A 12,640-nucleotide genomic window follows, 5' to 3' on the forward strand; every position below is an offset into this window, starting at 1 on the left:
TCTACAGGAACTATAACTTCATCCCTACATTGTAATGTCCCAAGTAATGTCTTCAAGAAGAAGAATCTTCAAAGAAAAACAAGAAAGTTCAGTTGCCCTTTGAAAAAACACCTTTGGGACAACCCATGACCTGGATGACTGAGAATCTCCATAGACATTCTACACAGTAACCACTTAGAATTCCTAGTGACAGCTAGGGACATTCTCCAAAACACAAGTGAAAAACGAAGTATTAAGTTATGCTCCTGAACCTTTAAAAATTCACCTATGACTTGCCAGAAAATTTTCTAACTATTATTATTAATTGCATTTGCATTTTCAAGATTAGTATGACAAAACTGTAAATATAAATAATGGATAATTTCACCGCTCAGTAAATTTATGGTAATGTTAAAATTGTAATATAATTTATGCAGTATTTCCTTAATATAGAAAGTATGTGTGGAGTATGTTAATATAATATTGTCCTATTAATACTAAAATAGTCTGATGCGTAATTAGACGTGGAAATCCAAGTAATTACAATTAATTAGGGGGGAAAAGCTGCTCTGCAGCTTCAATTTTTTTTCCTTTTGTTCAATTGTGTTCAATTCTCAGACTGACTGGACAAGTTCCTGCAGTTTTCTTGACAAGATTTTTTAGAAGTGTCTTGCCATTGCCTCTTCCTTAAGGCTGAGAGAAAGTGCCTGGTTCAAGATAACCCAGCTGACTTGTGCCTCAGGCAGTAGAACTCACAATCTCCCAGTTTCTACCTTTTGTAGTTTGAAGCCTTAACCACCATACCAAACTGTCACTTGCAGCTTAAATACCTAGATTCATATTCAGTATTTGTCAGTGGCTCTTAAAAAGATATACAGCTTTCTGACATCCAAAACCAATAAATGAAAAGTTAACAAATACCAAAAAAAAAAGCACTTTGGGTTTCTTTGTCATTGAATCAGATTCAGTAGTCCCAGCTACAAAAGTCCTAGCTACAAATGATACCTAAGTTTACACAGTACATTTAACTGAACCAACTTGTTTTCTGTGTATGGACAGAATTAGTACCTGAACATGAGGTTTGTGCATTTATTTGTTTAAAGTTTAACAAAAAAAAATTCCCCATAAACAATCTGCTATATTATCTCAGATATCATCCTGATTCATTATTACAATAATTCTGCAGTGATAGAGCACACAGACATGTGGCTGGTAGTTTTAAGAGAACACTTAGAATTATTTAACAGTATTTCAGTTTTCATGTTAAATTTACAATATTTGACATAAATCTTTTAAAAATATTTCCCGGAGAGAAATAATTAAAACACCGGAGAGAAATCTTTTTTCTACTATGTAAAGCGATACATTGTCAATGTCACTGGGATACTGATAACAAAGACAGGACTGCTTTCTAGTCAGCAAAATTAAGAGGTGTTGTCCTAGAAAGCAATACATGGACATATCTGCTCTTACTTCAGATCTATTAAAAAACTGCAGTTGAAAAGCAAATCTTGTTGTACTAACTTTGAATAAGTTACTACTTATTCATTGGCCATCTCAAGTTAAAGAGAACGATGGAGAACAAAATGGAGTTTTCATATCCAGGAATTGGAGATGTTCGTCCCGTACTACAAAGCTTGCGGAAATGATCGTACACGAATAATTTGGGCTTTAAAAGAAGTCTATTTCTAAAGTTAACTTCTCTGAGAGCCAGCCCGATCTCTCCTTTCTCAACATAAAACAGGGATTCAGGCTCTTTCGAGAAGGCAAAGCGGGGGTATCAGACTCCAGGCCCGAGATGCTGGAACCTTTCCTTCCTACCTACCAATATCACAGGCCCCGCTGTGTGAATCGAGGGCAGGGTCAGGATTCGGGGCTCCGGGAAGGAAAGGGAGGGGGGAGAGAAGAATGGGCGCCAAGGACGCCAATGGCTTGGGCTTCAAAGGGGAGCCTTTTCCCCGGCCTTTCTGACCTGTCCCTGGGGTCGATCCACGAAGTCTGCCGGGTGTTGTGGTCGATGTAAAAGACGCGTCCGTCGTAATCCCTCGCCTCCTCCCAGCCAGCGGGCAAAGGCAATTCCGAGCTCTCCCGGCCTCGCGGCCCACCACCACCGCCGCCGCCGCCGCCTCCGATCGCTGCAGCGGGCACGACAGGAGGCGCCCCCGTCCCTGGTCCTCCGGGCGCCGCCGTCGCCGCCTGTTGCTGCTGCTGTTGCTGCCGCCGCCGTCTCCGACCTCCGCTGAGCCACGGCATGGCTCCGCCGCCGTTCCCGGGCCGCAGCCTCGGCGGCAAGCGCTCTCCCTCCAGCAGCCGCTCTTCGGCCGCGGGGCTCCGAGTGCTCCGCGCCGCCGCCGCCGCCTCCAGCCCTGACTAGCGCGCGGCCCAGCCGCGTGAGGCCACAAGCGGGCAGCTCCGGCTGCAGCAGCGCCGCCGCCGCTCCGGATTCACCATTCTCTCGCCCTCCCACCTCCGCCTGGATCCCGGGACCAGCCCAGCCGCTGCCGCCTCAGCTGTCCCTTCAAAGCGGCCCTGGGCCCCGTCCGAGGAAGCAGAGGCCACCGCAAGCTTCCCGCCCTTCCTTCCTTCCTGCCTCCGCCACCGGCCTCCCCTAGCGGCTCAATTTCGCAGTCTCGTCGGCTCCCATCCCGCCGGCGCCCGCCCCGCCATCTTCCTTCGCTCCCTCCCTTTTGCCCGAGAACACCCCCCCCCCTCTGTCCGCCTCCACTCCGCCCTTCTGCTGCTGAGGCTGCGGCTGCAGCTTCGGGAGGCCCGCTTGGAAGCCGTCTGGGTTTCCCGGACAAGCCGGCGGGCTGGGGAGGCTCCCTCGGAAAGAAAAAGTAAGATGTGGGGTTGGGAGGGGAATGAAAACTTTGCTCCAGTCTCTGCTAACTTCGGCCTTGAGATCGCAGCTATGACTGACGGACGGGACTTTTTAAAAAATGAGAGATTCTGGGTTTCCTTTCAGGACAAAGGAAAAGCGGAGCGTTGTTAAATAACCCGCTTTCCTGGCTGTGTGTTGCAAACGGAGATACATTTCTGAACCGAACAAAATATTTGTTGTTGTTATTTGCGAAATGGTGTCGGACCCATCGCGACTCCATGGACAACGTTCCTCCAGGCCTTCCGTCCTTTACCATCCTCTGGAGTCCGTTTCAGCTCACGCCTACTGCTTCAGTGACTCCATCCAGCCACCTCATTTTTTGTCGTCCCCTTCTTCTTTTGCCCTCAATCATTCCCAGCATTAGGTTCTTCTCCAGTGAGTCTTTGCTTCTCATTAGGTGGCCAAAGTATTTGAGTTTCATCTTCAGGATCTGGCCTTCTAAAGAGCAATCAGGGTTGATGTTCTCTAGGACTGACCAGTTTGATCGTCTTGCAGTCCAAGGGACCCAGGAGTCTTCTCCAGCACCATAGTTCAAAGGCCTCAATTTCTTTGGCGCTCAGCCTTTCTTATGGTCTAACTTTCACAGCCATACATTGCAACTGGGAAAACCATAGCCTTGGCTACATGCACTTTTGTTGGCAGAGTGATGTCAATGCTTTTTCGTATGCTGTCTAGATTTGCCATAGCTTTCCTCCCCAGGAGCAAGTCTCTTTTAATTTCTTGGCTGCACTCTCTATCTGCAGTGATCTTGGAGCCCAGGAAAATAAAATCTGTCACTACCTCCATTTTTTCCCCAACTATTTGCCAGGAATTGAGAGGGCCGGATGCCATGATCTTAGTTTTCTTAATATTGAGTTTCAAGCCAACTTTTGCATTCTCCTTTTGCACCTGCATCAAGAGGCTCTTTAGTTCCTTTTCACTTTCTGCCACTAGAGTGGTATCATCTGCATATCTGAGGTTGTTGATATTTTTCTCCGGCAATCTTAATTCCAACTTTTGAGTCATCTAGCCCGCCTTTCTCATGATGTGCTCTGAATATATGTTAAATAGGCAGGGCAACAGCATAGAGCCTTGCCGGACTCCTTTCCCAATTTTGAACCAATCAGTGGTTCCGTGTCCAGTTCTCACTGTTGCTTCTTGACCCGCATATAGGTTTCTCAAGAGACAAATAAGATGGTCTGGTACTCCCATCTCTTTAAGAACTTGCCACAATTTGTTGTGATCCACACAGTCAAAGGCTTTAGCATAGTCAATGAAGCAGAAGTAGATGTTTTTCTGGAACTCCCTAGCTTTCTCCACGATCCAGCGTATGTTGGCAATTTGATCTCTAGTTCCTCTGTCTCTTTGAAATCCTGCCTGTACTTCTGGTAGTTCTCTATCCACATCCTGCTGGAGCCTAGCTTGTAGGATTTTAAGCATAACTTTACTAGCATGTGAAATGAGTGCAATGGTAAGATAGTTTGAACATTCTTTGGCATTGCCTTTCTTTGGAATTGGAATGTAAACTGACCTTTTCCAATCCTGTGGCCACTGTTGAGTTTTCCAAATTTGCTGGCAAATTGAGCGTAGCACTTTTACTGCATCATCTTTTAAGATTTTGAATAGCTCAGCTGGAATACTGTCACCTCTACTAGCTTTGTTGTTGCTCAGATTTCCTAAGGCCTATTTGATTTCACATTCTAGGATGTCTGGCTCGAGCTCAGTGACCACCCCATCTTGGTTATCAGTGACGTTAAGTTCGTTCTTGTATAGTTCTTCTGTGTAATTTTGCCACCTCTTCTTAATCTCTTCTGCCTAGGTTAGGTCCCTGTCACTTTGGTCCTTTATCATGCCAATCTTTGCATGAAACGTTCCCTTTATATCTCCAATTTTCTTGAAGAGATCTCTGGTCTTCCCTATTCTATTGTTTTCTTCTATTTCTTTGCACTGTTCATTTAAGAAGGCATTCTTATCTCTTCTAGCTATTCTCTGGAATTCTGCATTCAATTGGGTGTATCTTTCTCTTTCTCCCTTGCCTTTCGCGTCGTTTCTTTCCTCAACTATTTGCAAAGCTTCCTCAGACAGCCATTTTGCTTTCTTGCATTTCTTTTTCTTTGGGAAGGTTTTAGTTGCTACCTCTTGTACAATGTTGCGAACCTCCATCCATAGTTCTTCAGGCACTCTGTCTATCAGATCTAATTCCTTAAATCTATTTGTCACCTCTACTGTATATTCATCAGGGATATGATTTAGTTCATACCTGAATGGCCCAATCAGGGCCGGATTTAGATGAAAAGAGGCCCTAGGCTATTCCACTTATGAGGTCCTTTCACCAGTGGTGGGATTCAATTTTTTAAACAACAGGTTCTGTGGGCGTGGCTTAGTTGGAGGTGTGGCTTGGCAATCATGTGACTGGGTGGGCGTGGCTATGTGCATAGGGACTACTCAGAGGGCTGAAAAAAGTCATTTCTGACTGGGCCTCGCACTTTTGACCGGTCCTCACACTTATGACCATCCTCACATTTATGCCCGTGCAGCTTTCTTAACAACCATGTCACTCATTTCACAACTGCTTCTCTTCACCATGGTGACAAGATAGGGCAAAAACGTAAACTGTGAGGACAGTCGTAAGTTCGAGGACTGGTCAAAAGTGCGAGGACCAGTCAAAAATAACTTTTTCAGCCCTCTGAGTAGTCCATATGCACAAAAGGACTACCCAGAGGGCTGAAAAAAGTGATTTCTGACAGGTCCTCGCACTTTTGACCGGTCTTCGCACTTATGACTGGTCATCATTTATGCCCATTGTACCATTCTTAACAACCGTGTCACTCATTTCACAACTGCTTCTCTTCACCATGGTGACAAGATAGGGCAAAAACGTAAAATGTGAGGACAGTCGTAAGTTCGAGGACTGGTCAAAAGTGCGAGGACCAGTCAAAAATAACTTTTTCAGCCCTCTGAGTAGTCCATATGCACAAAAGGACTACCCAGAGGGCTGAAAAAAGTGATTTCTGACAGGTCCTCGCACTTTTGACCGGTCTTCGCACTTATGACTGGTCATCATTTATGCCCATTGTAGCATTCTTAACAACCATGTCACTCATTTCACAACTGCTTCTCTTCACCATGGTGACAAGATAGGGCAAAAACGTAAATTGTGAGGACAGTCGTAAATTCGAGGACTGGTCAAAAGTGCGAGGACCAGTAAAAAAATAACTTTTTCAGCCCTCTGAGTAGTCCACATGCATAAAAGGATACAGCAATCGAGAGGGATGAAGGAATGGAAGGGAAATTAGAGTAGGAGGGAGGGTAAGAGAGGGAGGAAGAGAGGAGGAGAAGGAGGAAGAGGAAGTAGGGAGGAGAAGAAGAGGGGGAGGAAGAGAAAGTAAGAAGGAAAGAAAAGAGAGAGGTGGTAGGTTTGAGGAGAAAGATTGCTGTACAATAAAAAAGATGAAAGGGAAGAAAGCCAACCCCAAACAAATATAAAGATATTAAGATAAAGAATGAATTGTTAAACTTTAAAGAATAAAAGAGAACAAATATGAATAAATAACAATAATTAGAAACACACATACAAACATACAATGTATTTTCTTTGAACAGAGTATTTGGCCGGTTCACAAATTTAAACAGTGTTTAGTCATTTCAATTAAATTTACAATTTCTATATTTCCTTTTTGCCATATTTATTCCTCATCTATTTTTGTAAAAAACCAATATTACCCTTCATCCTCATCTCTAATCTTAATCAAATTCAATTTTTCCCTTCTATTCTATATTATACCCCTTCCCATTGTCATCTATTTTTATATCCATCCTCACATTGGTTAATTATGTAATATTAGTTGTTTAATATAAATTCAACATTTTAATATAAATCAATTAGTTATATAACTACCTTTTTTGTATATTAATCAATATGAACATGAATATTCCAATTATTTCCATGCAATCCAATTTCTTATAAATCAATTAATTATATTTACCAATAATAATAAACCAAATAATTTCCCCCATATATTCCTCCAAACCACAACTTTCTGCTTTCAGAAATATGCAATTAATAATATCTCAATTATTACAATTCCCTAGTTAAATAGAGCTTTTTTTCTTTTGTGTTTTAAAATCCTGAACTCTCCTCTTTTTCCCTAAATTTCCCATTGTTTGCACCTACCTTTTTTGGTGAGGAAAAAGAAAAGAATTCTGCCTGCCTAATTTTCCAACCTTGCAGCAACAGCAAAGCAGTTTCAGTTTCGTTTCTCAGCAATGCTAGGGGGAAAAAAATCAGCACTTTTTGCAAGGAAGCAGAAGAGCCCTGAGCAAAACAGCTGAGACAAATCAGCTGAGAGCCGGGAGGCCAATTAGCCGATGCTGAAGCTCCGTGGGCCAATAAATTTACAAAAAAACACCGAACCCTTTGTTAAATTGCTGGCTCCCCCGCCCCTCGCCCACCACTATTTATTGGCAATAAATAGTGGTGCGGAGGGGCGGGGCAAGCCAGCAATTTAACAAAGGGTTCGGCTGCACCACTGGCTCTAGGGCGGCTCTTTGAAGCCCCGCGGCAAGAATTTGAAGTTTTTTTTTCCTCTAGCCATCGGAGGCAGCAATAGATTGGGAGTGGGCGGGGTAAGCGAACGGCCGGCGATCCAACAGAGCAGAGAGTGAGGGCGAGTGAAGGTGTGGAAGTTGCTTTCTCCATCCTGCTCTCTTGCGTCCGGAGCCAGTGGGGAACCATGTGGCAGCCCACGTGGATCCCAGGCAGCGGAACTCAGGCTAGGGAAGGGGTGGGCAATTGTGGCTCTTTTACAACCTGTGGCCTTCAACTCCCAGAATTCCTGAGACAGCCAAGCTGGAAGTTGAAGTCCACAGGTTGTAAAAGAGCCACAATTGCCTACCCCTGGCTACGGTAGGCTGGCGCCGCACGGGTGGGAGGCGGAGCGGGGTGAGGGGCGGGCAAGCCAGCAATTTAACAAAGGGTTCAGCCGAACCCCCTAAAACCCCCAGAATCCCACCACTGTGTAGGCCCCTCTTGATCTTGAGGCCCTAGGCTGAAGCCTAGTTAGCCTATAGGAAAATCCGGCCCTGGGCCCAGTGCTTTCCCATACTTTCTTCAATTTAAGCCTAAATTTTGCAGCAAGAAGCTCATGATCTGAGCCAGTCAGCTCCTGGTCTTGTTTTTACTGACTGTATAGAGCTTCTCCATCTTTGGCTGCAGAGCATATAGTCAGTCTCATTTCTGTGTTGACCGTCTGGTGATGTCCATGTGTAGAGTCGTCTCTTGGGTTGTTTGAAAAGAGTGTTTGCTATGACCATCATATTCTCTTTACAAAATTCTATCAGTCTGTGCTCTGCTTCATTTTGTACTCCAAGGCCAAACTTGCCTGTTATTCCAGTTATCTTTTGGCTTCCTGCTTTAGCATTACAATCCCCCATGATGACAAGACAACATTTTTTGGTGTTAATTTTATAAGGTGCTGTAGGGCTTCACAGAACTGGTCAATTTCATCCTCTTCAGCACCAGTGGTTGGGGCATAGACTTGGACTACAGTGATATTGAATGGTTTGCCTTGGATTCAAACTGAAATCATTCTATCATTTTGGGGATTGTATCCCAGTATTGTTTTTCCTACTCTTTTATTGACTATGAAAGCTACTCCATTTCTTCTGAGGAATTCTTGCCCGCAGTAGTATGCCTGATGGTCATCTGAATTAAATTCACTCATTCCTGTCCATTTTACTTCGCTGATTCCTAAGATGTTGATGTTCAGTCTTGTCATCTCTTGTTTGACCATGTCCAGCTTGCCTTGATTCATGGATCTTACATTCCAGGTTCGTATGGAGAATAGACCTTTACAGCATCGGACTTTCCTTTCACCACCAGATGCATCCACAACTGAATGTCCTTTCAGCTTTGACCAAGTCGTTTCACTCTTTCTGGCGCTACTAGTAATACTGTAGCCCTCTGCTCTTCCCCAGAAGCATATTGGACACCTCCCAACCTGAGGGGCTCATCTTCCAGCGTCATATCTTTTTTCCATTTGGTACCGTCCATGGGGTTTTCATGGCAAAGATACTGTAGTGGGTTGCCATTTCCTTCTCCAGTGCATCATGTTTTGTCAGAGCACTCTGCTATGACATGTCCGGCATAGCTCATAGCTTCATTGAGCTACGCAAGCCCCTTCGCCACAACAAGGCAGTAATCCAAGAAGGGGGAACAAAATATTGGCACCCTCTTAATCGAAGGTCTACCCTGTATAAATCACATGGAAAGAGTGCTGCTAACGAGTCTGACTGGTTTAAGGTGTGGTGTACTTCAAATATACTGAAGGTAAAAGAAATATGCCGATGATCTGAACATGGAACTGTGGAACATGCAAAGGTCACAACTTCAGTTCGTATAAACTCAGGATATTCTTTACTGAGGAGGCAGAAACACCTTATATTACATTTTCAGCATATTTAGCTATCAATCAGTTCAGTGGAATTTACGGTATTTTAAGTCAGTGCCTAACAATGAAATTGCTACAGGAGCTGCTCTTACTTTTATTTCTTGAAGGCTCATTGGTTCCTTTTTGGGAAAGCAATTTGGTTAAATGCATAGTGGATTTACCGGTAATCCCTTTCTCTTGTCTTAATAACTGGTTTTAGAGTGGAGCCAGTTCTTTAACAATCCTGTCCTTTGCTAAAGAAATTAGGCTGAATTTGTTTTTCTGAGGGTGAAAAAGTAATAAAGTTTCCTCCTGTGTAACAGTATTTCTAAAGTATTCTACTTATTTTTAGACAGCCAGAAAAGGTTATTTTTCTTCATAATAATTATTTAAGTATAGCGTTATAAGTTGCATACATGTAAACCATTGCATACTGTAATTGCTCCTAATTCAGTAGTACACAAATAATTGCTTGACAGGTAAAGTATTGGGATATCAGAACTTTTTTAAAAAAGGTGATTCCAAACGTGTGTGTGTGAGAGAGAGAGACTAGTCTAATCTAATCTAATCTAGTCTAGTTTACTCTAATCTAGTCTAATACAGTATAGATCTAAGGATGATCTCCATTTCTCTTCCCTTTCCTGGGACATTTTAAGGCAAAATGCATTTTCCCAGTCCTTCCAACTTTTTCTCATATAAGTAATAATGCAGGAAACCCTGAACAGTGTTAGAGTCAAGAAAATTGTGGACAGGAAGTTTGGTTTATTTTTTTCCCCTTTCTCAAGTATACATGAAGCTAGGAAGCCTCTATTGATAATGAGAAGTTTTTTTAAAATTTAATTTCAATAAATATATTATATGTATATGTATATGTATTTTATTTAATTACATTACATATATCTTTATACAGGCAATCCTTGTTTAGCAACTGCCTTATTTAGCAACTGTTCACTATTTCTGTGGTGATGAAAAAACAACTTTATGACTAATCCTCACATTTATGACTCTTGTGGTTCTGTAAAGCAAAGGAAAACTGAGTAAGATTCCTAAGTACAGTTGAAATTTCATATAGCCGCCACTTTATTTAATGACTGACTTGCTGACAATAGTCGCTAAATGAGAACTGCCTATATACTGTTTGAATTAATGTTAAATAATGATTTGTCCACATGTTAAAAAAGAAAGCTTATATGGGATGTTCTTATTTTTTCACATGACTGTAAAATCTGTTGCATTTTTATAGTAAGTTTCATATAATTCTAATTTTTAAACTATAGATATATTTGTGACTAATTTCTACATGTAGCAGTATAATTTGAGCAGAATGTATGTGTTATGAATTATATCTTTTGATTACATGTTGTAATTTCAGGAGCACAGATCAATAATTCTGGACAAAGAATGCCGTTTAAGCCATGCAGAAGAATGTAGATGTTCATTGAAGAAATTAGAAGTCATTTCATTCTGCTTCTCTAATGCCTTTGTGATCTGTAACTCCATTAAATATTCCTTCCATATCAATGTCATTAATGAAAATGTTGAAAGGGTTGAATCTTACAAAATCACATTTAATACATCACCACTTTGATGAGATCAATGTTGACAAACATTGTGATTTGAAGCCAACTCTGTTGCCATGTCATCCGGTACATGCTTAACTAGTTTGCTAATCATAATGTCACAAGTTACTGTATTTTTAAAATGCTTTTTGCAGATGAAATATTCTACATATATATCATTCCCCAATCTAAATTTCTTAATTTTGTTAAATAAATTTATTTTCATCTGTTTATTTTACCAAATCCATTGACTTTGATAATTATGGCATTGTTTTCAAGGTGTGAATAGTTTAGTGTGTTTAGAATACCATGATTTGAACAATTTGTCCAGTGTTTTCCAAAAAGTCTTATCTGTGTGTGTAAGATCATTGTTGCCCATATTGTACCTTGTAGGTCCATAAATGATGACCAGGCTTCATTTCAAAGAAGTTCTTCATGCATTTATCTTATAGAGGAAAAGTGTCAAATGATGAGGAAATATTAATTCATATAATCTGCAGCACGTAGATCATATACATTTTTGTATTAATATATGTCAAATAACAATTTTCTTAATATAAACAGGATTTTATCGTGTGTGTGTGTGTGTGTGTGTAAAAAACATCTAAAATTATTTCCAATTCTATTAAAGATCTTCAATTCTGTTAAAAATTGTGTTTTGAGACCAAAGTCAAAGTTCAGGTCTTGAATTTCAAAGAAGAAATGGCTTGATATCTGGATATCTAAAGGAGTGCCTTTTCCCATATCAATCATCTCACTGATAAAAGGAACAGTTTAAATAAATGAAACATGGAGGTAGAGTAGATCATGTTAGCAGGTGGTCCTTTAACACTTGATGTAATTTGTCTGATCCTTTTCTTTTTTATTAGGAATCTCTTAATGTGTTGAGATTGTAAATGGGATTTTACATTTGGGAAATTTGTAAATTTAACACTAGTTTTCATATTATATTACAAGTTCACTTACACAGGACTCGTGTATAGTCCATTTTTCTTTTTGTTAACTACTTAATCATTTCTCTTGAAAACAGACCATGAGATGAGAAAGATACGATGGTACTGTCAGGGTTCCAACCTGACAGATTAATTAATTAAATCATGAGCTATTCCTCAGTTATTCATGTGAATAAGCTCCATACAATACAATATTGTACTACTTTTTGATTAATAACTGTATTTTACATATAGTGTATACAAAGGACTAAATGTAGGCTGTTCAAAGAGAAGTAATAATGTAACTGAAAAATCAGACAGATAACTGTCTTTCAAAGCTTTCCTGTGCTTATATGTGAAATGTAAATCAACATGGAAACATTGTAATTAATATATTAAAGATGTATACATACTTGTTCTCAAAACTAAGTTACCTTTATTTTCTACCATCCTGGTAATTTAATATTGCTCCTTCTAAGACAAAATTGCCTGGCGAAATGGTAGCACCTAATTAACCTTCTTTGAGCTCAAAAGCTAAGCAAGATCAAAACAATATGGTTAGTTTGGAAAGCTGAAAAAAAATCCCAGAAGGCAGTATCAAGTTGCTTCCATATTGTTGCCAAGAAAACTATTTGGAAACATCCATAAAATGACGTGTCATTTTTACAATGGGCTAGATTTTACTTTTAAAACCAAATTCACATTACTGATTAACAAGACAATCTCAAAGTTTGTATAACAATTATATTATTTGTACACCTGTGTTTCTTTTATTCTCTCCACCCCCCCCAAATACCTGCATGAATTGTTGAACTAATAAGAGGATTTTCCATAATATAAACAATATTTAACATCAGGCATTTTCAAGTCTAAAACTTGTCA

The 12,640-nt window shown here is 40.7% G+C and overlaps 1 protein-coding gene and 1 long non-coding RNA gene across 3 annotated transcripts in view; one reads left to right on the top strand and one right to left on the bottom strand.

Annotated features, from left to right (window-relative positions):
- WWC3 (WWC family member 3) overlaps positions 1-2,750 on the bottom strand; it is a 100,843-nt gene extending 98,093 nt beyond the window's left edge. The window contains exon 1 of one of the 2 annotated variants that reach the window (XM_034435614.3): positions 1,952-2,750. In XM_034435614.3, coding sequence (XP_034291505.2) covers positions 1,952-2,232 — 281 coding nt within the window. In that variant the 5' untranslated portion in view covers positions 2,233-2,750. The remainder of the gene's footprint in view (positions 1-1,951) is intronic. The other variant, XM_034435621.3, reaches the window with a different exon arrangement.
- On the top strand, positions 2,204-12,183 carry LOC117676252 (uncharacterized). Its single transcript, XR_004594382.3, has 2 exons — positions 2,204-2,816; positions 10,640-12,183. It is a non-coding gene; the product is annotated as an uncharacterized LOC117676252 (long non-coding RNA).
- Positions 12,184-12,640: the final 457 nt, after the last annotated feature.

Source organism: Pantherophis guttatus, chromosome 5 (assembly GCF_059756535.1).
Source record: "Pantherophis guttatus breed Tessera chromosome 5, ASM5975653v1, whole genome shotgun sequence".
Taxonomy (NCBI): Eukaryota; Metazoa; Chordata; class Lepidosauria; order Squamata; family Colubridae; genus Pantherophis; species Pantherophis guttatus.